This window comes from Alosa pseudoharengus, unplaced genomic scaffold (assembly GCF_046254945.1).
Source record: "Alosa pseudoharengus isolate Yale_2024_CS ecotype anadromous, Long Island Sound unplaced genomic scaffold, YU_APseudo_1.1 YU_APseudo_1.1_scf_13, whole genome shotgun sequence".
Lineage (NCBI taxonomy): Eukaryota > Metazoa > Chordata > Actinopteri > Clupeiformes > Clupeidae > Alosa > Alosa pseudoharengus.
Genome location: NW_027468598.1, coordinates 12,271,376 through 12,296,849, shown reverse-complemented (window position 1 = coordinate 12,296,849; position 25,474 = coordinate 12,271,376). Strand labels below are relative to the sequence as shown.

Sequence of the window (25,474 nt, the reverse complement as noted above, 5' to 3'; positions counted from 1 at the left end):
TGGTTTATCATTCAGAACGTGTTTAATCTCCAGAATGGGTTATGCATTTATCAAAGCGCGTTGCTAATTGATTAGCAATGAGAAGCTCTAGTGGAGAGTTGTGTACTCGAGGGGAGAGCCAGAAAAAGAGAGAGAGAAAGAAAGAGAGAGAGAGAGAGAGGGAGAGTAAAAGGAGGAAGGGAGAGAGAGAGAAAGAGAGTGAGTGAGAGAAAGAGGGAGAGAGCGAGAGAGAAAGAAAGAAAGGAGCTCGTACAGTAATCCTTCAGCTTGACACTCACTGTTGGCCACAGTGCTGCTTAGGCGGCTCTCAGCACCACCGGACGCCTCACTGTCCACACTTGTCAGACTGGATCGGCGGACCAGCCCTCCACCTCGACCTCCTCCTCCTCCTCCTCCGCCGCCACCACTGCCTGCCCCTGGCCTGCCATCTCTGTCCAGTGGGGGGGAGCAGGGCTGGGGAGCGCTGCCTGTGCTCTGGGCCGTGTCCAGAAACACCTCGGGATGGGCGTGAATGTCGTCCGCTGAGGGAAGAGGAAGGGAGAAGGGTGTTAATGAAGGACTTGACAGAAGAAGTTCTTTAGAAGAGTTTACAAAGCTAATGCTGGTTAATTGTAGTGGTGACAGAGGAGAGGAGAGGAGAGGAGAGGAGAGGAGGGGAGAAGAGAGGAGAGGAGAAGAGAAAGAGAAGAGAAGAGAGAGTTGAGGAAAATGAAAAACAGAAACAAGAGTTGCATGTCTATTTCAAACACACTGGAATGTGAAATGCTGTGAGTTTGTGTAATCTCGCAAAATCTCATAATCCTCTGGAGAAATGCTGGTCCGTATCTCTACATCTCAAAGTTATTTGTGTGTTAGGAGAGCAGTCGCACAGCACAGGTTTACGCCTGAATGTACTGAGAGACAACGATCACTGAGGCCGCATGTGAGACTTCATTTCAGACTTAATTGAATGGCTCTGAAGATGACAGACTGACTGACAGACACAGACAGACAGACAGACTGACTGACAGACACAGACAGACTGACTGACTGACTGACAGACAGACAGGCGGGCTCTCGGGTTCTCCCGGCTCCCAGTAAAAATAAAAAAAAAACAGCTCAACCTCAGTCTGAATCCTCAGGGGCAGGAGGATGAAGCCAGATATGAGCAGAAATCTAGCCGCATAAGAGCCTGATAACTGCCTCATCTCGCCTGAGCCAACTGCCTGCCATCGCCCCGCGTCTTCTTTATCATATTCATCTCCTTCTCTTACATATTAGGTCTATTTTATAACCTCTTTCCCAGCGGGCCGCCATTATCTGGTGATTTACTGCGCCTGGCCACTCGTCTTGTCTACACCTGTCTTTGTTAAAAATAGCACACCAACGCTCACGGATTGGTGGAGGCACAGAAATACTATGACCGCTCAATATCTCAGGTACATGTCACACATAAACATACGTGCGCACGCACGCACACACGCACGCACACACACACACACACACACACACACACACAAACATATAGGACCTTGCTTGAAGCACCACATCAAACATAACTATGCTGTCCACATACACGCTCTGCGGACCACAGAGCTTAGTGGTTGCTATTACGTGATTGGCCAGACCGCGAACACGTCAGCAGGGCAGGGGTGAGGAGTAGCCCTGTGGACCCTGACTGTTATTTCTGGTCGAGCCAAATTGAGACTTATTTCATTACATCAAGAGGTTTGTCCACAACACAGCCTATTACGCCCAGACACATTGCAGACTATGTGAGTGCACTTGAAGCATGGTTGCATGTGTGTGTGTGTGCATGCATACGTGTGTGTGTGTGTGTGTGTGTGTGTGTGTGTGTGTGTGTGTGTGTGTGTGTTAGCATAGGCGCTTCACAATACATCAATCGCCTGCCTATACACATGGCCGCTGTGCTCTTGTCCTCTTTGATGCCTTTTCAACACTTGGCCTTGTCGTGGGCTCCTGAAGGTTGGGTGCTGGACGCGTGATTGGCCTGGCTTTGGGTCATTAGGACAAGAGGCTGAAGGAAGCGTGGAGAATGACCACAGATCTATCACGGGCGGCCAATGGCCAGAGATGAGGGCAGGAACAAGGGGGGATGGAGGGCTACTCCAAACAGATACGGAGTGAAAGACAGGGATGGAGAGAGAGAGAGGGAGAGGGAGGCAGAGGGAGAAAGAGAGACAGAGATGGAGAGAGAGGGAGAGACAAAGATAGGGGGAGAGAGAAAGAAAGATGGAGAGAGAGAGAGGGAGAGGGAGATGAGGGGCTGTGGAATAAGGGCAGTGTGAAATGAGAGATGATGGGGGAATGCTAAGCAGATCCCCCCTATTTGCAGTGGTCATAAGGAAACGCCTGCATTTTTATTGCTGCCTGTCCTATCTCATGCTCCCCATCTGGGATATAAATACGACTGCCGAATATCTGTGGGTATTTGTGTGTATGTGTGTGTGCGTTTCAATGTGATTGTACAAGAGTATGTGTGCTAGCATGAGTGTGTGCATGTTTGAGTGTGTGGTTGTGTGTGTGTGAGAGTGTGTATGTGTATGTGTATGTGTGTGTGTGTGTTTGTGTGTGTGTATATGTGTGTGTGTGTGTGTGTGTGTTTATATGTGTGTGTGTATATGTGTGTGTGTGTGTGTGTGTGTGTGTGTACGCCTGCCTGTGTGTAGCCTATGGGTATATGGCACAGGTGCGGTCAGAGGTGTTGGCTGCATCAGCTCCACTCACCCCCTAGCATGAGGACATTTAAATCCACACGTCTGCTCCCTCTGGTCTGTGAGAACTTGTGGCTTTTCAGCAGAATACCAATGCCAGCACACTTTGAAAAGCACCTGATCTTGAATCAGCAATGGGTATTTCAGGGACACTGTTGGAGACTGTTTTTCTGAGGATCCCGGCTTTCCCTCTGAGTCAACATGTTTGTTTTTGGAGGCAGGTAATTATTTTGATGATGTTTTGATGAAGCCTGCGGTTACATGAGTAAGATTTCCATTTGCTTGCCTAACCTCATTGAGTACACTACATCAGCAGAATAAAGCCGAGTGTGATTGCCTGTGTAAACACTGCCGTGTGATGTTCTTTTCTCAGCTGACAAAAAAATAATGCAATCTATACTTCTTCATAGTGAAGGGCTAATAAGGGGGACATCACATCTTTCATATTATTACAGCCAAAAACATACACAGCAGGAAATGACCTGTATAAAAATTAACCTCAAACACACACACACACACACATCATACTTTACATCATCACCATACATTAGCCGACTAATGCCTGCATTCTCCCAGTGGAGTAGGAGGGGGAGTGACTCCCCCCCCCACACACACCCAATTTAAAGAGCCTTTTTCTGTCCTATTGCGTCTTTCATCCCATCCCTCTCTGCCCCTGTCACTTTGCGGTGTTAGCCGAGGAATTTGTCTTTCACAGTGCAGTGCACATGGCACTCAGAGGTGGGGTGGGGGGGGATGGTGAGGAGGTGGGGTGAGGAGGTGGGGTGGGGGGCACGGGGGAGAGATGGGGATGTGAGCTGTGCCCGGGCGGCAGCCTGATACCAGCCCACTGCATTCCAACGGAGGAGAGGAGAGAGGGATAACCAGAAAAGCAGAGGCAGAACTGCCATTTGGGGAGGGAGAGAGAGTGAGGAAGTAGGGAGGGAAAGAGGCAGACAGGAGGAGACAGATCTGGATGGTGTATGGCAGATAGACAGACAGACAGAGAGGGAGAGAGTGAGACAGATAGACCACAGGATAGAGATCCAGATGGTGTGAGCGTTCGTGTGAGAGAGACAGCCTAGAAGGATGAGAAACTGACAGAGACACAGAGACTAAAAAGACAGATCGATCTGGATGGTTAGACAGGAGGAAAAAGAGAAAGAAAAACACGCAGAAGACAAAACAAAGAACGAGAACAGTGACTAAAAAAACACCGGACACCATTGGCAAAGACAGGCAGAGTGCGCAGCAAGCAGCAATAAAACACTTCGGGTAACGTCTCCTGCATACAGAACCAAAAGGGACGCACATCATTTGGCAGCAAAGCAGCAGCAGCAACAACAACACAACACCCTTAACAACACCAGCGTCAGGACAAATGCCAAGAAGAACAGCACTGCAGTGAAAGAAAGACCAAACGATGACTGTTCCTAAAAAGCCATTTCTCAACTTCTATGGTACAGTTTCTCTCCACGCCGTGACAAATGGGCACGCTGTATAAACACAAGGAGTGATAATGGGGAGGAAGGCTGTTGAATTTGGGGGGTGATATTACACACATTCATCTCAGGGAGGCCCAGGGAGGAGGATTTGTAATGACTGGGATAACGGAGAGACCAAAGACGATAGAGAGCTCCCTCAGTGGCTGTCTAGGAGCTCAGGAGCCCACTATTAATTACTGATGCACAGAATAGCTTTGTCTGAGGATTTGTAATGTGTTTGCAAAGATGGCTGTGTGTGTGTGTGTGTGTGTGTGTGTGTGTGTGTGTGTGTGTGAGACAGACAGACAGACAGACAGATAGGAGAGAATGAGTGAGGGTGTACTGTATGTGTGCGTGTGTGAGAGAGAGACAGATATAGAAAGTGCGCATGTGTGTGTGTGTGTGTGTGTGTTGGCGTGCACCTGTCAGTGCTTTTCTGTTCCATAATATTTTGACGTGTTTTTCTCCATGATTAGTGGGGCGAGACTTAACTCTCATAATTAAAAATCTGAAATACACTCAGCTGCCAGCAAAAGATTTTCCTCCTCCGTATCTCCTTCCCCCCTTCAATCCATCTATCCTTTCTTATCATTCTCTCTCTCTCTCTCAGCCTGTAATTTTCCTCTGTACCTTCTCTTATCCCCTCCTTCCACACCTCTCGCCTTTGTTATCATTTTCTCTCTTTCTCCATATCACTCTATCAGTCTTGTGAATTTCCTCTGTTTCTCCTCTCCCCCCTTACCCATGCTCTCTCCTCTTCTTTCACACCGTCTCTCTCACTCCATCTTTGTCCTTTCTTATCATCATCTCTTTCCCTTGCTCTGTCTTTCGTTGCTAACACAATATTGCTGAGACATCGCACTTGGGTTTTTAATGAGGAGGAAGCTTTCATATGCGATAGCAGCTTGGAGTCAAACCTCACGCGAGGGCTTCAATCATAGATAGCAAACAGAGATGGAAGAAAAGTACAGAATGAAATTCATCTAAAATTCCCTCTGGTGCTTGCAGAGTTGCTTGTCCTCTGTTGTTCAGGCTCAGTGGAGAATGGACACACCGGGATGATGATCATACTCTCTGAAACGCTAAACTACAAAACACCACATAAACGCTGGTGTGTGTATGAGCCTCTGGTTAGCAAAGCAACGCAGCAATCGCAAAAAAAAAGTCAAATGTGTTTTTCAACTGTGACAGCCCAAAAGGAGGGTAAAAATATGCTTGCAATAAATCACGACCTCATTAGGGAGTAGATAAACCCTGACTGATACACACACACACACACACACACACACACACACACAGACACACACACCATTTTCTCCACCGTTCGCTCCTTCCTACCCTCCGCTTCCACTCCAGGGGCCTAGTGTTGTGCATCTGACAGGCGTGAGGAACTAATGCGGCTCATGTTAGCATTAGCGCTAGCGCTGCTCCCAGTGGAGAAAGGCGGAGTCAAGGGGGCAGAATGGTAATTACGCTCCAACTTCAGGCTCGGCTGCCGGTGGAGTTGGGATTTTCTACTGAGCTGTTTAAATGCCCTCCACTTTGTTTACTGAGGGTGTGTGGGTATGTACTTGTGGGTATGTAATTGTGTGGCTGTTTGTCTGGGTGTGTTTACTTGAGATAAACCACAGCATTCCCTCAGCCTAGGACACAAATCGACAAATGAAACATTTCATGTCTCCACCTGACCAAATTCCCATTAACTAAGCCCAATCAAAACATGAGTCATCATTACCTCAATTTAATCACAGTGCATAGAACAGATGGAACAAATATAACAAAGTGTGTGTGTATCAGGGGTGGTGGTGGATGATCTCTTGCTCACCAATGAGTGCCGAGCGCCCGTCTCCCAGGGGGTAGCGCTGGTAGCGGGGCACGGGGAAGGGCGGCAGCCGGTGGAAGTTGGGGTGCAGCAGGGGCTCCAGGCGGGACGCCGAGGGGTCCGAGGGGAAGAAGAGGTTGCAGATCTGAGAGCAGGCTGGCCGCAGCTGGGTCACTACAGGAGCAGGAGGAAGAGGGGGAGGAAGAGGATATGAGAAGGATGTAGAGAGGTGATGTGTGATGTCGAGTGTATGTTTGTGTGTGTGTGTGTGTGTGTGTGTGTGTGTGTGTGTGTAACAGATAGGATATATATTTGTTCATGTAATGCTTGTGATGTTGGTTGCATTTGTAAGTGTGTATGTGTGTAAATTTGCATGATGTAGCGTGTGTTTGTGTGCAATTTTGCATGATGTAGCGTGCGTTTGTGTGTGTGCTTGTGTTCATGATGTAGCGTGCGTTTGTGTGTGTGCTTGTGTTCATGATGTAGCGTGTGTTTGTGTGTGTGCTTGTGTTCATGATGTAGCGTGTGTTTGTGTGTGTGCTTGTAGAGACACAGAGAGAGAGAGAGAGGGTGTGGAAGAGGGTGTTCTTGGAAGTGTTTGTGTGTACAGCGCAGGTGCAGTGACAGCTGGCAACTAATACGCAGTGAAAACAGAGACAGAGAAACGGAGGTGCAGGCTGACCTTGGACAGCCGGGAGCACAGTTCTCCTCATGGCCAGCACCAGGCCCAGTGGACAGCCCAGGAGGAAACAGTCGGACACCTCGAAATCAAAGCGTCCCGGATTCAGAACTAGGTTATGGTTGCTGCCTGGCTGGAGATCCCCACCATCCTGAATAAGTCTGCGCACACACACACACACACACACACACACACACACACACACACACACACAGACACACACACAGGAAAGAGGCCATTAGGGACCAGAACTGACTGTGACAAATAGTTCTCCTGCTCTTGGCATCGATCAAGGAAGGTATTGGTGTGACTTGTGTGTTTATATGAATAAGTGTGTGTGTGTGTGTGAGAGTGTGTGTGTGTGTGAGTGAGTCAGTATGATGTGTGCAGCCTCTTCTCTGTCAGAGCACACCTCTCCTCTCCTCTCGTCTGGCCGAGTGGTGTTGTGATTGGGGCGCAGCCCGAGGCCAGAGCCCTGAGCTGTGTCAAGCAGGCATCTCTTCCTCCCTTTTTTTTCTCTCTCTCTCTCTCTCTCTCTCTCTCTCTCTCTCTCTCTCTCTCTCTCTCTCTCTCTCTCTCTCTCTCTCTCTCTCTCTCTCTCTCTCTCTCTCTCTCTCTCTCTCTCTCTCTCTCTCTCTCTCTCTCTCTCTCTCTCTCTCTCTCTCTCTCTCTCTCTCTCTCTCTCTACTACTCTAACTCAGCTCAGAGCAGTGCGGTGCTGCCAGCTCTTTCAGGCCTATTCAAGGCTGCCTTAGATCAGAGCCGTGTGACCTGGGGGGCCTTGCATCCTGACAGCACTAGTGCTGTTCCTGTTTGCCCAGCCCAGCCTCCAGACTGACGTGAGCAGAGCTCATGTTTGTTTGAGCGGTGGCGTGACCCCTTAAACACAGAGCCCTGCCCGCACCTCCCTCTCTGTGGCCCACTTAGCCCCGGCAACAGCCATCTAATGCCTGTACTCTCCCAGTGGAGCAAGAGGGGGATTGAACCCCTCCTCCACACACACACACACACATACACATACACACACACACACACACACACACACACACACACACACCTTCCCAGCTGATGGATGTCACCTTTCCTCTCCTCCCTCCAAGGCTCTCATGTGTTCCACTCGGCCATTCATCAACAACCTCCGCCTCTAGCAGCTGCCTGTCTACCCCTCTTTGTCTAGGTCTCTCCCCAGTGTCTTCATCTACCTATTGCTCTCTCTCTCTTTCTTCCTGTCTCTTTCTCCCCGTCTTGTTCTCTCTCTCTCTCTTTTCCCTGTCTCTTTCTCTCTCTTTCTCTGTCTTGGGTATAGCCATGACAGCAATATGTAAAACAAGAAAGAAAGGTGTTATTGAGTGTAATCAAGTGGCTCTGTTCATAGGGACGGTGACTAGAAAGTCCCAAGAAAGAGCAGGCAGATTATAAACTAGTTGGACAATTGCCAGGGATCAGTAATATATGGAGGAACAAATAAACTACTTTGTAGACTGAAGGGTATTTATGACTTGTGTTTGACTTTCTAATTTTCTTTCAAATCATTGGTTAATGGGATGAGTGTGCAAACTGCTCGGTTTCTGTGTAAAGATGTACGTTTAGTTTATGGTCCTAATAAAGACGGGCCCAAATGAGATAAATCTCCCTCTCCCTCTACCTTGTCTTGGCTCCCCCACTCCCCTACTCCCCCTCAGAGCTCTGCTCAGCTCACAAATACACAGACAGGGTGTGAAAAGGCAAGCCATGTTGCTAGGACATCTATGGGGAATGCCTGTGTCTGTGTGTCCTCGGAATACAAATGACCGGTCTGCTCATGTTTGATAGACTTTAATGTTGGGTGGGTACTGATAGAGAGCTGTGTAGAGTCCGAAACCAAGGGCTGTGTAGAGGCCGCTGGACCCTAAGGGAGGGAGTTTCGCCCAGCGGTGGTAAAAGCTGTTGTCATCGCTGCTAACAGTTTTGGTCTCGGGGGAAACCAGTGGAGTTTTTTTTCCCCCCCTTCCACACGTGCCCTCCCAGTGACCGCACACCCATGCTGAGGGTGGGGGGTGGACACCACCTCCTCCACACACGACCTCACTGGGACCAGAACCCCGGAGCAGCAGGCGAGTCACGGAAGGCAGCAGAGAAATTACGGAGGGTGGGCGGGGCGGGGCGGGGCGGGGCCTGGTGCGGGCGGAGGGGCGGTTTTAAAGATGGAGGAGGGTTGATGGGAGCTGTTGAGGAAGACACCTCATTGATGAAACCCCTCCAGGCTGTTGTGAGAGCTCGTCGTGGCTCTGCTCTGTGCTTCTGTGGCGACGGTGAAATGCCTGCCATAAATGGCACTGTTATTCACCTGCGGCGTTTTGTTGTTGTTGCTGCTTTTCTCTCTCAGGCACTCTCTCTCTCTTAGGCACAGACTATTTTTAGCCATGGCGAGGGCGGACAGTCAAGCAGGCAGGGAGGCAGACAAGACTGTCGCTCAGCAAATACTGATAAATAGCAGGAGAAAGGAGAGTGACACATTCCATGATAACCTGGACAAGGGCCGGCCAGTCCAGCCACATCTGCACGGCCCTGTTAGACGCCACCTGACACGCCACCTTCAGCACCAACCTGGTCTCATTAGGGAAACGTTCCCCTGGGAACGTTTTGGCAAACCCAGCCAAACGTTCCACCAGACACGTTTCTGAGGTGCAAACTAGCGCAAACTACTTCCGCTCCGAGGGACAGCTGTTCGCAGGTTCGAATCCGGCTGTGTGCTGAGTCTGGTCTTCGTCGCAAGCCCAGTCTGCGCAGCCTGGTCCTCTGGTGTTCGTGCGTTGGGTTGAATTGCACGGCTCGGCCCTGCACACAGCCGGATTCGAACCTGCGAACAGCTGCCCCTCGGAGCGGAAGTCGAGCGTGTTGACAATTGAGCTAAAATCCCCCGGGTTGCTCGCGAAAAAAAAACCCCACCAAGATGTGGCAGCTAACCATAGACGGCAGTTCAGGGTTTGTGCCCTTATATTTTGTGAAACGTAGCGAGATATAGGCACTATTAATCCAAAACTTTGGTTTGCTAACTTAAGAATACTGCTGAGCTTGTGTAAGCTACAATTTAGTTTGACCAGACCTAACTGTAGTAAACAACGTCTAAACGTCTCTCTTTAGCACCCCCGCTGGGTTGCTTGGCTAGTTTGCACCTCAGAAACGTGTCTGGTGGAACGTTTGGCTGGGTTTGCCAAAACGTTCCCAGGGGAACGTTTCCCTAATGAGACCAGGTTGTTCAGCACACATACATCACTCGACTTACACGCTAAAGAACACTAAAGGGATTCTCTTTTGCGGTTTATATTACAGTCTGTACTGAGTTGAGACAGTCACGCCGGACTTGTGCAGGGCTGAGAGGAATCACCAAAGGCCTTGACTCAGACTAAAACCATCCATTGCTTCCTCTCTCACTCCGCTTAGGGGATTTGCAAGATAGCAATCAGTGCATCACACATACATTTGGGAGGCTAATAGGCATCGCACGCATTCTTTTATGTCATGAATTCACAAAATGTTAAATGTCAATTTTAGAGTAACATACTAGTAAAAGCATACTACCTATTACCCATATGAAAATGACCCAAAAAATGAAAATGAAAATGACTACTAAATACTACACATCAGTGTTTCCCATACATTGACTAATTTGTGGCGGCCCACCACAATATCAAAACTGACTCGGCCACACCGACACACAATAATTTTCCATGCTATACTATTGAGATGGGATGAAGTCTTGTAAAATAGAATACTGTTAGAACACTGTTGGGTTGTCGAGGTTAGCACACTATAACGTTACCGCTACTTGTCAATATCGACTTCTCGTGGAAGGCAAGCATAACTATACTGTAAGCTATTTTATTGATTCAATTATATTTGATGCTATAACTTACAACAATTTGCTCATCATACAAACACATGGGGAAATGGCCATTAATACATGCTTTACACTAATTTTAATAAGTTAATATAAGAACTTTAAAATAACATTTTAAGAATATAAATTGTGATATAAGTATCGTTAAATTGTGATATAAGTTAACGTGTGCGATGTCCAGCACCTGTTGAGGAAAGTGGCATGTTGTCCAGAGGAAGCGTCGTCAAAGGAGTCGCTCTGCTTACGGCTGAGAGGCTGCCTGCGGCGTCCGAGCTCGTCTATGGGGGCTGAGATGTCGATGTTGCTTTTACTGAGGCGCTTACTGCCGCTCAGGCCAGGACCGGCCTCATCCAACAGGCCCGGGTTATCCTGCGTGGGAGGGGGAGGGAGGGAGAGAGAGAGAGAGAGAGAGAGAGAGAGAGAGAGAGAGAGAGAGAGAGAGAGAGAGAGAGAGGGAGAGAGAGAGAGAGAAGAGGAAGAGCGTGGGACATTGCACTTTCATGCACTTAGCACTTAAACAAGCACTGAGATTACATAAATGTGCAAATAGGCAAATGACTCAAACTCACTCTGGTCAGGAGTGAGTAAGTACTGTGTGGGTCGAAGGATCAAGATGTTTCCATTTGTTTGTCTGTTTGTGTGAGTGTTTGTTTGTGTGCTTGTTTAAATATCAGCTTCACCCTAAGTGGTTTACAGTTGCTGCTCTGCACCTGTCTGCTCCTGTGGGGAGAGGGTTTACTGTGATCACAGGGCCTCTTTCTGTCCTGATAAAGAGAGAGAGAGAGAGAGAGAGAGAGAGAGAGAGAGAAAGGGAGAGTAGAAAAAGAGATGGTGCGTGAAAAAGGGTAGAGGAGAAAGATAGTGAGTAAGCGAGAGAGAGGAAATTAAACAAGAGGAATAAGGAATAGAGAGACAGTGAATGAGAGAGAAGGACTAAAAAGCAGAGGGTGAGAGAAAAATGGCCAAAAGAAGGAGAGTGGCGCCGTCACTTATGCGATGGCCTGAGACCAGCTTCAACAATGAGGGGGGTGGAGGCAGTTGTTCTCCCAGGGGTGCGGGTGGGGTGGGGGTGGGGGGGACAAACACACTGACAGATCTGGGACAGAGCCGGGGCTGGTGTTGGGAGTTTGAGGCTGGGCTGGACTGTGAGGGAGGGAGGCGCTGTGAACGGAGGTCAAAAGTACAGAGAATTGAGTTAAGTGGATTAGATTTTTTTTCTGTGGAGTGCTGTGGAACATATCCGGGAAGACAATGAAACCCCATGCAGCGCTCGCCCAGAGACACATGGAGGGAATCAAGTGCTTAGAAATGACAAAAAGTCTCTATGATTGCGTAGCACTGTGTGTGCCGTATAGTTCCCTCTTGGCCCTGAGGCTTGCTGCTGCTCTGTGTATGTGCTTTGTGGGTGTGTATTTGTTTGTGTGTAGGCTAATGTATGCATACATCTCCTCTCCAGGCGTCTAGATGTCTGATTATGCATGCATCTCATACACTAAGTGCTTTTTGAGTGTACAGTATAGCACGCTTGAGTGTGAGTGTGTGTATGCATACAGTACTCTTTAAGGCTCTGAGTTCTGTAATAAAGTGTACTTGTTTGCGTGCATGTGTGCCTCTGTGTGTGTGTGTGGGTGTATTTGTCTGCGTCTGTCAGTGTGCATGTGTATGCTTGTGTCTTTTTGTCTACGTCTGTCAGTGTGTGTGTGTGTGTGTGTGTGTGTGTGTGTGTGTGTCTGTGTCTATTTGCCAGTATGCATGTGTATTTGTCAGTATGCATGTGTATGCATATGTGTGTGTGTGTGTGTGTCATACCTTGAGGCTCTCGGTGCTGTTGTTCTTGCTGCTGCCGCAGGGGCTGGCCGGGCGCTGGCTGTTGCTGAAGCACAAGGCGTCGAAGCACAGCACGCCCCCCACACAGTCGCCCAACAAACACACCTGGCCCAGGAGACCCACCCAACAACAGCCCTGATTTAGCTCCTACTCAATCAATGCTCAATCAACAGCACAGCGAAACGAGCAGGCAGCTGAGTTTTAGCCTCTGCTAAATCCGCCGCTCGATCCCACTGTCAATAACGAACAGTTAATTGGGACTTAAAACCACAACAAAAGCATTGCAGTAGCTTAGGCTGAGGGTTTTACAGTGTTTGATGTGGCTGATGGTGTGTATACAGGCTCTACACACATCTCCCAAACCACAAAGCCCATGCTGGGTTTAGTAGCGGCGACCGCTAATGCTAGCTCTAACAATGCGGCCTTGGACGTAAAATAGCCTTTTCCTTAGGGTCGGCTGCCAGGAGCTGATTAAATCACCAGTTCCTTAACACAATGGCGTGTAATTCCCAGTCTCCGGTATTAGTGGGCACTTTTCGGACATGACTGTAAATCTGCTGTTTCCTCCACAGACTCACAAAGCAAGCAAGAGAGAGAGAGAGAGAGAGAGAGAGAGAGAGAGAGAGAGAGAGAGAGAGAGAGAGCGACAGACAGAGGGAGAAAGAGAGAGACAGAGAGTCGGTACAGAAAGAGCGGATTAAGACTCCCTACAGACACATAAATGCACACAGACACACACACAGCGACACACTCACACACACACAGACACACACACACACACACACAACTAATGCCAAGGCCACTTCCTCCTGAAATCATTTGCTCCTATTAAAGAGATGAAAATATACTGTAGCATGTGGGACTGAAGACCTCTACAGAGTTTGGGATGACTCATAGAAGATGACTCAGCCCAGCCCTGTCAGAGCCTGAGGGTGAACCAGGTGCCTTTTCTAACTCACTTTCCTTCTGTTACGCTTCACTTTCTATTGAGGGAGATGACAGGTGGGTGGGGAGGGGGGTGTGGGGGTGCTGCACCTGGCCAGTGAAGCCTTGGCCATCCAGGGACTGCAGGAAGCTGTGGTAGACCTGGTTGGCGCGGGCAATGACGGTGGCCACGGCGTCCTGGTAGTGTGGGGCGGCGATGGCGAGGAGAGGCAACGCGGCCAGAGGGAGGTGGTCAACACTGCTGGACACACAGCTCTCATCATAGCTGTACGGGTTCAAGCTGAGGGGGGCAGAGATGGAGACAGAGGGGGGAAAGAGATAAACACAAAGACATTATCAGTTACAATTGAATGACTGATAGTATTTTAAATGGCTATAAACAGGACAGGAAAAAAAAACCTGGCTCGAGTTGTTGCAGCCAACAGTAAGAGGTTCCAGGCAGCTACGGTGCTACACTCTGGGGGCATATTCATGAGTCCCTATGTTCATGCCCCCCCCAGAGTGTAGCGCTGTAGCTGCCTGGCTACTTTAGCTGTTGGCTGCAGCAACTCAATCTAGATAAAAACGATTGTTTTCGTTTTTTTCGTATCAACAGTACTCGGTGACCTCGAGAAACGGAGATATAAGTTCTGGAATCAATTATTCAGTTATCAAACTAATTGTTAACTCTATTGAGCAGCACATTGGTATTATGTGCAGCAAGTAGGCAAAATATAACATTTTGTTAGAGTAAACTCCACTCTTTAGTTACTCCACTACTTATTTAGTGAGCAGAACCTGCTACTGTTACAGATTCAGATTTAAATACCAAAAAATGTACTGTTGTGTCCCAGTGCTGAACACCAAGTACCAATATCGGTACCGATATCAATTTAAATGTGAATAAAAAATATATTAATAATTTTCACCATGCATTTTTAGTACATTAAAGATACATTCTGTGGACGCATATTAATACCACTTGGGTGCAACACCAGAGCCAATTATCCTCCATATAGTGTGTGAGATGGGTAGCTGAAGAGGGTTACACTGGATAATTATATGCCATAATTAAAATGGGCCTGCTGGCAGACAGACCTGCCGCCCGGGCACTTGGCCAAGAACTTCAAAACAGGAGACATATTTCCTTTCGACATCAATAAAGTGCCTGGGCAAACAGACCCATGAATCAGCCCATCTCGGTGGCCGTCACCGCGACTTTTTGCCTCCTCTGCGGATGAGGCAGATTGGCTCGGCTTGGCTTGGCTTGGCAGGCAGTGCTGAGCTGAGCGGTGCTGCGTTGTGTTGTTTTGTGTTGTGTTGTGCGCTGGCAGCGGCCCCAGGGCTCTGTCGCCTGTTTTTAGCCCCCGCTCGCTGGCACCGGTCCCCCCTGCAGCAGCCACCAGCAGAGCTGGGGATCTGGTTGAGCCAGTCGGCCGGCTACGTGGTCCGCCGCAGGGAGACGGCTCTCCCATCCCCTCAGGGGAGGTATGGGAAGGATGATAAGCTGTGTGGCATGGGTCAAAAGGATCATGATGGCAATGATGTAGAGAGAGTTTGTGCGTGTGCATGAGAGTGTGTGTGCATGTGCGTGAGTGTGTGCATACATGTGTGGTGTGGTGTGTGTGTGTGTGTGTGTGTGTGGGTGTGTGAGAGAGTGAGGGAGAAGTGAGCAACAGAGTGTGCAAGAGAAGCAGCAGCAGTCCCAATCTCTGTCTGAATGGTTGGTTGGCGTGGGAGTGAGGAGAGATGGATGAAGTGTGTGTGTGACGGAGAGAGACAGAAGGTGTTCACATGGATGAGCACGTCAGTAAGAGTGTCTGTGTCTCTGTGTGTGAGAGTGTGACAGAGAGAGAGAGAGAGAGAGAGAGAGAGAGAGAGAAATAGATAGACATTTGTGTATATGTGCATCTGTGTGTGCGCGCACGCAAGTAGAAGTAATGAGTGTGTGTTTGTGTGTGTGTGTGTGTGTGTGTGTGTGTGTGTGTGTGAGGGGGGAGGAGGGGTGTTAGCTAAGTGAAGGATTGCCTGGCCCCAGTGCTGTCTCCTTGAACAGCTGTGCCAAGCCCTGCACCATCGATCAGCCACTCTGATTAGGGCACCTGGCCACGACTCACCCACACTAAAATACTGCCGCAGTCAAGGCCCGTCCCCACGCCCTGACACACTGCGAGGTCATGCTCCCAGGCCGGGGGGTGGGGGGGGTCAGAGAGCACAACGCCCATAACTCAGTCTGCCAGGGAGACACACACCCCCAGCAGTCGCCATGTAGGACAAACCTCCGCTGATGAGTGGGGATCAGGGAAGGCTGAGGCATCCCAGGTGAATTGCTGCTATGTCGCGCGTGAAGTCAAGCGTCGCCTTCCTTGCCCGTTTTTCTTTTTTTGATAAATGGCAGCCGAGGGGGACGTGCTTGAGACCGAGGAAGAGAGGAGAGAGGGAGGGATGGGGAGATGAAGGGAGATGGGGAAGGAGAGAGAGAGCAAGAGATAGATACAAAGTGCGAGCCCACATATGCTGGAGCAGCTGATACCGGTGATACCACTACAATCATACACTCTGTTTTTGCACATGTGCTATGTGGCTGAGACCATCCTCCTGTCTCCCTTAGCACCCGGACCCATATTATTTCCCAAAAAGGATTGACCTATTTTGCAAGAAAGCAACAGAAGCCGGTGGTGCTACTCAGTCGGCGTGTGCCAGAGAGGCAAAGACGCCCTGCACCTCCTCCTTTTCCTCCTTCGTGCCCTCCTCTTTGTCTGGGCTGCATCCATGGGCACAGATGGCATGCCGAGCCCCTGGCAGAGAGGCGAATGGCGCCGTGGCAGACGCGGTGCTGTAAGGGTGCGGCCCTGGGCAGAGTGAAGGGCAGCTCCTCGCTCCTCCTGTCCTGCTCCTGCTGTCATGTTTACACCGTTACTCCACCCATCCCCAAGCCAACACCCCGCTATCCCTACATTCCCATCACACACACACACACACACAAAGAGACACAAGGAGACATACTGTACTGTACACACACAGAGGCACAGAGACACACACACGGAGACACACACAGACACACACACAGAGACACACACACACACAAGGAGACACACACACATGTAGACACATGGAGACACACGGAGACACACACACATACACAGACAGACACACACACACACCACCATCACCCACCCCAACCCCTCCTGTGGCGAAACACAAGGGCATTACCATAACGAGTCTCGCCAACAAGGCCCCCTGCCCAATTAAGCAAACCTCACGACAGGAGCAGGTTCAAGGAGCACGCACGGGGCGGCCACACAACCCTGCCAGCGTGTGTTTGTTATTTACTCCTGCGGTCAGGGCTAATTGAGCCGGGGCACATGCAAACGAACACTGGCTGTTGAAAGCTGCGCTGATTTGCTGTCATGACATAGAATCGGATTTTACGGCGGGAAAAAGGAATGGCAGAGAAGTCATGCAAACAGAATGCACTGGAGAACTGAGACAAGATTTAAAAAGGAACCTGCAATTGCACTTGTTGTGCATCCAGCATGTCTGTGTTCAACTCCCATAAGACCGGTAGGACTGCAAATGGCACTCTCCACTCGGCAAAAACACTGTCGCAAAGCAGCAAGAATTACTGTGCCTGATTTGACCATCCAGTCTTTGCTTTTTCGTAGTAAATCACTATGTGGACCAAGTCCCATCCTGATACTCTTACGTTCCACAGCAGCCATCAAAATAACCCATCTTCAATTATCCACAGTCTCATTCATACAATTCCATTTCCGACACATAAGGTTGTTTCACATCATTTAGCTTGATGCACTTGGCACGGAAGAAGCCGTATTAGCCAGTAATGGAGAGGAACAGCGGCATATCATGGGCTATTTTTAGAGCTGTCTTTTCTCCTCATTAAGGGAGGCTGTGGCTGACAGCACCAAATAAAGAGGCCACGCAGCTAATGAGGCGGCCCAGACAGCTGCAGTGCACCTCAGTCAGCAGCCACACAATGTTAGCGCAAAACCGGGACGCCGCCGGGACACACACACACACACACACATACACACCTCACACACACATGCACACACACGCAGACACTGCCACCCATCTAAGAAACATAGCCACCGCAGCAAGTGTTTACCTTTGCCTCGACACAAAACTGCACATTTTCACCATACGTCTTCCCGCCTTGGCCGTGTTGCATTTTCCTGGTGGGCCCGCCGACGCACCTTTTGGGCTGATAGAATAGGCTATATATAATTGAATCATTTTGGCCAACGATCGGCCCAAAGGAAGGACAATCAGCGGCCGGGCCCACTGGTTACATTTCCATATGTCGACCGATCCAATAACAGCTCACGTCAGGCCCACCCCTCGCATTTTGGCCCAGAGCCAGGATTTTGTGAGCCATCAGAAGTTAATCGAAGTTGCCTACACGAAATTGCGGCGGATGCCGGTAGTGATGATAGTGCAAAAGTAACACCAATGTAGAGGCTTCAAAAATACAATATTGCAAGTAGGCTAGCATATGTCAGCAACATGTTGAAGTTCGTTGAGTTTGAACGAGGATGTAAGCAAGCATACAGAGGAACAGTGAGTAGGTAGTGGAGCCTTGCGGCTACATGATAAGAACTCAGTGGTAGAGCAGGTAGGTTATGTGTGACATGCCATGCTGACGATGATGATTATGATTACTTATTAACAGGGGCGGACTGGGACCAAAAATCGGCCCTGGCATATTTGGCCTCAACATGGCTATCACTCTGACCAATCAGAGGTAGCCATAGAGTACATGATCTCCATATTCAAGTAGGCTATACAAGCAATTATTAAAGAAGAGTTTCTGCTTGAATTCAAAGTATCATTTCAAATTATTCAATAGGCTACATTTAAACTATACAATGCTCAATTAACAGCAGCACCAAACAATTACTGAAGCCTATGTGTAAATAACTACCTAGACTGTCGTAGACATTAATGTAATTTATACCAGTTATCACTGTAGGACAACTGAAACAACACGAAATAAACAGGGCTGTTGCTGGAAATATTTTATTCCTGTAGGCTATAGCCTACATTGCTGGTACATTTTGGAACAGTATAGCTACAAGAACTAATGTCTTCCACTATCGTATAGTTTATATAGCTTAGTTGGCTCGTGCATTAAAATATGACTTGACGTTTTGTAGCCTACATTTCCGTCAGTCTACAGTCTTTTAGCCCATCTTTACCATGATAAATCTTCCTAGAACCCTTTCGACGCTCTACTTTGAGAGACCAACCACCACTCATGCCATCGATGTTGAATTTTGGGCGTCTGACGGAAACTGATCAATCTGACCAACAATTAACGTCGATTTGACACTCTTTTGCTGTCCTGTCCGGGTTTGCAAATCATTCATTTAGAAAATGTGCTTACATCCTCGTTCAAACTCAACTTCAACATGTTGCTGACATATGCTAGCCTACTTGCAATATTGTCTTTTTGAAGCTTCTACATTGGTGTTACTTTTGCACAATTGTCACTACGGCACCCGCCGTAAAATTCAATATCGATGGCATGAGTGGTGGTTGGTCTCTCAAAGTAGAGCGTCAAAAGTGTTCTATCTTGGAAGGGTTAATTATCATGGTAAAGATGGCCTAAAACAAAGTCCTTTTAGGCAAGTCCCTCCACTCGGCGGCCACATGACAACGCTTTTATGGCACTCGTCGGGCATCCATTTCGGCAGAAATGCGCGTGCGCAAGACTTCACGACACCAATCTTGCTCCAGCGGCGAGATCACAACACATGATTGGCACGATGTCTTCACAACACACCATATGATTGTCTCAATGTATTCACATCACACCACATGATTGGCTCAATGTATTCACATGTCAACGTTTTGCAGAGGAAGAGGTTGGATATGTGTAGACCATGGGTTCCCAAAGTGGGGGTCGGGACCCCCCGGGGGGTCGCTGGACGCCGAGGGGTGGGTCGCGAAATTATTTCCATAAATCAAATAAATTTGGGGGGGGGGGGGGGGGAGAGCTGTCACTTGACCGCACTTTAAAGACAGATTTTAATTCCAAGACGCTTGCTGAGTTCTGGATTTCAGTCGAGAGGGAATATCCACAGCTATTCAAGGCCGCGATGGACGTACTGACGCCGTTTGGCTCCACATACCTGTGCGAAAAGACTTTTTTCTGCATTGACATATATTAAAAACAAATACAGATCGCGTCTAAATGTGGAGGATGATCTCCATGTGGCCGTCTCCACAATTAAACCAAGATGGACTTGCTGTGTTCCGCGCATAGGGCGCATCCATCTCATTATATGAGATTAATGCTGAAACATAGTTGCCAAAATGTAAATTTGAGCAGCAACAATGTACATATGTTTACAACAGTTTGTGGATATTACCCTGACTGAGATATTCTTCTGTTAAAATGGAAATTAAAGTAATGTTTAAGTTAAGTTTGCACGACAGCAATAATGTGCACTCATGTTACATGGATATTATTTTTTGACTAAGGTATTCTGCTTTTATCATATAGTAAATTTCTGTATGTAAAATCATAACAGGCTGCTCTGTTCTTTTGTGTTGTCGTTAAGCCCGTGTTTGGATAAGCCTAGTGCGTATGGCCGGTGCGCACATTTTATTTTATTTTTTGAGTCACATCCAGGGATAGTGGGGGTCGCCAGTCTCTGGCACGGTTATTTTGGGGGTCGCGGGTTGAAAAGTTTGGGAACCCCTGGTATAGGTTACTGTATAGTAGTTGGCTTGTGCATGAATATGACTTGATGTTTTGTAGCCTACATTCCCGTCAGTCTACAGTCTTTTAGGCAGAGACTTTCTAATGTGGAGACACAGCACTCAAAAAATACTCCATAGAAATGCATGGGGCTAGTTTGTCACGCCAATATGGCCGTTGTCAACACCAGGGGTTCCCAAACTTTTCAACAAAAGAACAGAGCAGCCTTTTATGATTTGCCAGGGCCAATTTTTGGTCCCAGTCCGCCCCTGAGTGATGCTGCAACTGCCCGTAGGGCATGTGTAACACTTGTCAGAACTCAAAGAAGCACACGTGCTGGCGTGGTTGTGTTCAGAGCATTTTTTTATCTTTTCTTTTTCTGAGGCTTAATGACTCTTGAGAATTAAGCACACAGCACAAGCGTGAAATGAAAGCAGAAAAGAGAAACACAAAGCCAGGCCCAGCTGTCTAGATGAGTTCCAGCAGGTAAGATATTGATCCGTGTTGCTTAATTCTGAATCATATTCCAGTAATGTCGAAAGAGCATTTCTCCTCAGCTGTATTCCCTCATAATTCTGTGAGCCAGGGGGAAGAGAGAGATCGAGAGAGCGAGAACGAGAGAGCAAGAGAGGCCTGTCATTATAATAGGAAGCGCTCAACCTATTAGGTCTGACAGACAAGTGATAAGGGCGCGGAATCAGATAAAGCCCTCCATTGCAGTCTCTCCAGGCCCACACAAGATAGCCCAACCTTGAGGACTCATCAATATGCTCCTCCTCCGCCGCCGCTCACCACTGGCCAGCCGACATCGCCCACACCGTCCAGACCAGCCCAGTGGTGATAAGCGAGGTTCCAGCTGAGGCTTAACTAATTGCTGCACTTGTGACTTAATGGTGGGTTTCACAGCGCAAACATTTTACCCCGGTCTAAATGAGGAGAGACGTACCAGGAGCTGAGGGAGGGACAGTGTGTGTGTGTGTGTGTGTGTGTGTGTGTGTGTGTGTGTATGTGTGTGTGAGCAGGTCTTAATTAAGAGAGATGGGCAGTGATGTGGTGTAGGGGGGGCAGGAGTAATGAGAAACATTGTGTGTGCCCTTTGCTGCAGGTTAGACACCTCAGTGACACGACCCCCCTGTGGAGACCTGCAGACTTTTTCACGTTCTCCCTTGTCAGGACTTGACGATTGAAGAGAGAGCTTACAATTTCTTGTGCTCTCTCTCTTTCTCTCTTGACTTGGAGCGATAATTCATTACTGCTTCTACTGTCACGTAGGAGATCACTGTGCCCCTGCTGTGCGACTGCGAGCGGATCGATCCGAAAACCTTTTCTGCTAGACTCGCTAATTGGATGTGCCGTGCGGTGCAGGCGAAAAAGCGCGGCTGCATTTGCTTTCATTCCCTTCCTCCACAGGTGCACGTCTGTGAGCCCCCGCCCCCCCACACAACACACACACACACACACACACACACACACACACACACACACACACACACACACACACACTTTACACCTTGCCTAATGCCACAGAGTCTTAACTTCCTGGGACACTTGGGAAAGAGGGAGAAGAGAAGAGAAACGCTGATGAGCTATTAACTTGGAGGACCGTGCAAAAACGCATGAAAACACTTCCCCCCCCTGCGAGGGAGGGAGGGAGAGAGAGAGAAAGGGAGGGAAAGAGAGAGGGAGGAAGGGAGAGAGGGAGCATGAGGCTGCTTCAGTGCTGTGACCCATCTATAGGTGGCCCTGGTTACCACGGTTGCTGGCTGTCTCGGTTAGCCTGCCCTGCGCTGCACTGCACTGCGTCGAACTCCTCAGCTCCTTCGAGCCGACTCACCCCCCCACGAGCCAACGGGCCACAGCAGGAGATTAAATTAGCCGCTCGGCCTTGGCGATCTTCTCCTCCCTCGCCACCGCACGCTCGTTTAATGCGGCTGCTGCTGTTGCTGCCACCGCTGTTGCTGTTCTTGTTATTGTTGATACTGGTATGCAAATAAACAGCGCGGTGATGCCGCCCACCAGGCACTGAGTGTGCTTCAGAGGGCAGCTCTGTTTAAATGACACAGGCGCTGGAGAGTATTTACCGTGGCCTGATAATGCAGGCTTGTTTGAGTGTGTCCGAGTGTGTGCTTTCACCCAAGAGGATGTATTTGTCTGTGTGTGTGTGTGTGTGTGTGTGTGTGTGTGTGTGTGTGTGCGTCTATGTGTGTGTGTGTGTGTGTGTATATGTGTGTGTGTGAGCTAGTTTCATTAGGAGTGTGTCAGAAGGAGCAAGAGGAAGGTCTTGTGTGTTTGTGTGTGTGCGTGTGCATGAGTTTTGGCTGTCAGAGAGCAGGAAATTGAGAGCGGTGGCAGTAACTCTGCCCTGCCGTGCTCCAAAAGCATGTTGTTCTTTTCAACGTGTTACCATGGAGAGCTTCTACAGTACAAGGCAGAAATCAAACAGCTTCAAGCACCGCCTTTAGCTCTGCTTACACTCCCAATTCCCATTCCCTTCATTGGAATTACTATTTCTCACTTTATTTCCCCCCCCCCCCCCCCCGTCTCATCTGCCCCCCCAGCCCATGCTTTCGAGCCAAAAGACCACAACATCCAATGGAATAAGCAAAGCACCCCAAAATCCCTTAATGACTCATCAGAACCATCTCAAAATAGTGCATATGTCTTGCCAGACCTTGCACACGCTCAGTCAGGCTCCGTTTTAATTAGCCGCATATTTTTGTGTGGAGCCCAGGCAGGCACCTGGGGCCTGGTGGAGAGATGAAAGCCTGAGCCGCCAGCTTTCTTTGCTGCCGCAAGGGGTCCGACGCGGCCCAGCGTCAAAGGAGCCCAAGCCGGCTCCTCCGGCTCCTCTAAGCCTTCATTACCCGTGGTGATCAAAAGGAAACGTGCGCGCCGGTGTGTATCTGGGAGGTGCGAGGAGAGGAGGGCTCCCAAGGCTGATCCGTCACAGGTGTGTGTGTGTGTGTGTGTCTGCTGGCTCTCACATCAACCTGCCTTGGTAGCTTTTCCGACAGGCCCATTGCTTAAAGATATCTGCTCCGCTGATTGGAACCCCCCCACTCCCGCTTCCCCCTCCCTGCATAACCTTGTCAAGATGCGACACCAGCACTGAGACGAGAAGGCAGTTAGTTTGGTAAACACCTCGCTCCGTCACTCTGTCTTTTCTGAGCCCCTGAGACACGCAGCAACAGCCAGGCAATTAATAGATTGCTTGTGAATCGATGCTTTCATGTCAGTCGACCGGGGGCTGTCTACGGAGGCCTGCGCGGTTTAAAAAGGACAATTAAAAAGGCAGAATTGCAGCCATAAAGGTTATGAATTTCATATTCCGCTCCACACTTACGGTAAATGTCAGTGGCATGCTAATTAGCGTGGCGGCGTCTTTTCCGCCGGCGTCTTTTCCGCCGGCGTGTTTGTTCCCATTCCGAAATGCTGAGGGCGATGCGCTCCTCGGTTTAACCTTCATCAGCGCTGTCACTGCGCCATCTCCGTCCTGGCCAAGACATTTTGATTCCGGCGGGCAGATCTTAGCCGCCATCTGCGGCCCACTAATGGCCATCCACTGATTAGCCTGACTGAGCGCGGTTGCCAAACAGATGCACAAGTTCCAACCAGCTCACCATGTGCTCCTGAATTCAACTCTACACACAGCAAGCTCCCGGTTTTATGGTGTTAAAAGTCATAAATCAGACCACCTTAAGGACAACATGGAACATGCGGTCAATGGCTGCTCAGAGCAATCACATCAATTGTGATCCAATCACATCAATCTGTCTAATCAACAAAAACTGCTTGGGTTACATTTTACCGGTACTTAAACCCTGTATTCATTAATTAAGCAATATGAACACATTTATACGTTTGATTCTAATGGAATTCGTTTGCAACGTTTGTAAAGTATTTGTAATGCATTGCATTAATTCCTAGATTTCTGGCATTATTTCTCTTCCTCTCTCTCTCTCCCACACACACACACACACACACACACACGCTGAACCTGCCATAAGTATTCCTTTCATCACTCACTTGGAGACGAGAGAGAAGGCTTTGGCGCACACGGCTGGGCAGGGCACCAGCTTGATGAGCACATGCTCCGCAGCTGCCTGGAAGTGGGCCCTGGACACCTTCTCCAGCACAGACGCCAGCGTGCTCACATCGCCTGCCTTGGTGCCTGGGTCACCGCCGGCCGTGTCAAGGATGTTTCCACCATGCACCAGCAAGATCAGAACCTCTGTCTTGCACTTCTTCAAGGTGTTGGAGGAGGAGAAAAGACAGGATGAAACAACAAAGAGCAATAGAGCTCAGTTTGTAGCAAAAGGGCAGTACCAAGCTGGGAGTCAGCTACTGTAACAGCCCCTCCTCATTTTTGCTTCATTAAGCCCATATTTTAAATTATCTTTTATCTATTGACAGCTACAGTGTAGTAATAAAGTAAAATTAAGAGCTGCATTGATCAATAATTAGAGTTGACAGGCTGTGAGTTTGCATACATTTATAAATGATTCACTATAAACAAATAATATTTGCAAATAAATAAACATTTAACTGTAAAATATTTAAAACATTCAATCCAATGCATGCAGAGATACGCGTGGCATTCTGCTGCCACATGCATAGTTAAATGCCCATGGGAGTGCTGTAGTGTGGGCGAACATACCTCCATATCCTCCAGGCCATCAATGCTACTCTGAGGGTGACATCGCCGGCGGCCATGGCGGTACAGGCTCTCTGTGAAGCAGATGAGAGAGAGAGAGAGAGAGAGAGAGGGAACCACCATCAGTGGAGCCACTTCGAACAGATGCACAGATAACATCTCACACGGAATGATTATTGATGCAGCACAGCGAGCTCATCTTATGCTTGTGAATCTCTGCACTCTCCCCATCCAATTTCCTTTCATTACATTTCTTTTTACAACCTATATAAGACAAGACTCTAACAACCATTCTGTGGTTCAAGCCCAACTACTCGCTGAAGAGAAAGTCAATACCAGCTCAAAGACAATACGGGAAAGGCATGGTGGTGCTGCAACATTTCCCACCCTCTCCCACCCTCTCCCACCTTTAACTTGTTTTGAAGAGAAGGACAAGGAGAATAAAAAGAAGTGACAAAAGAAAGAGGAAGAAGAGAAAGAAGAACAAGGAAAGGAGGAGAAGAAGGAAAAAAGAAGGAAAGAAATAACAAGTAGATGAAGAAGAGCAGGAGGGGAAAACACAGTAAATTAATAGGGCTGTTGGACGAAGAACTGTTTTCTCCTCTACTTCAATCCATCACGGACTCCGTAGTTGAAGGTATGCGTATGGGCCAGCCAGCTCAGGCTCCAAGCCAAAGCTATTAGCTCTCCAAGGAGTCATCCTGCCTGCCCTGTCACTCCAGCTATGGGCCTGGCACTCAGCCCCACGCTTCATATACTACCTGTT

The 25,474-nt window shown here is 48.7% G+C and overlaps 1 protein-coding gene across 1 annotated transcript in view; it reads right to left on the bottom strand.

Annotated features, from left to right (window-relative positions):
- pitpnm3 (PITPNM family member 3) overlaps positions 1–25,474 on the bottom strand; it is a 77,861-nt gene that overhangs the window by 10,273 nt on the left and 42,114 nt on the right. The window contains 8 exon segments of the mRNA XM_076282184.1: positions 279–521; positions 6,021–6,191; positions 6,700–6,857; positions 10,761–10,945; positions 12,386–12,508; positions 13,439–13,628; positions 24,081–24,298; positions 24,712–24,782. Coding sequence (XP_076138299.1) covers positions 279–521; positions 6,021–6,191; positions 6,700–6,857; positions 10,761–10,945; positions 12,386–12,508; positions 13,439–13,628; positions 24,081–24,298; positions 24,712–24,782 — 1,359 coding nt within the window.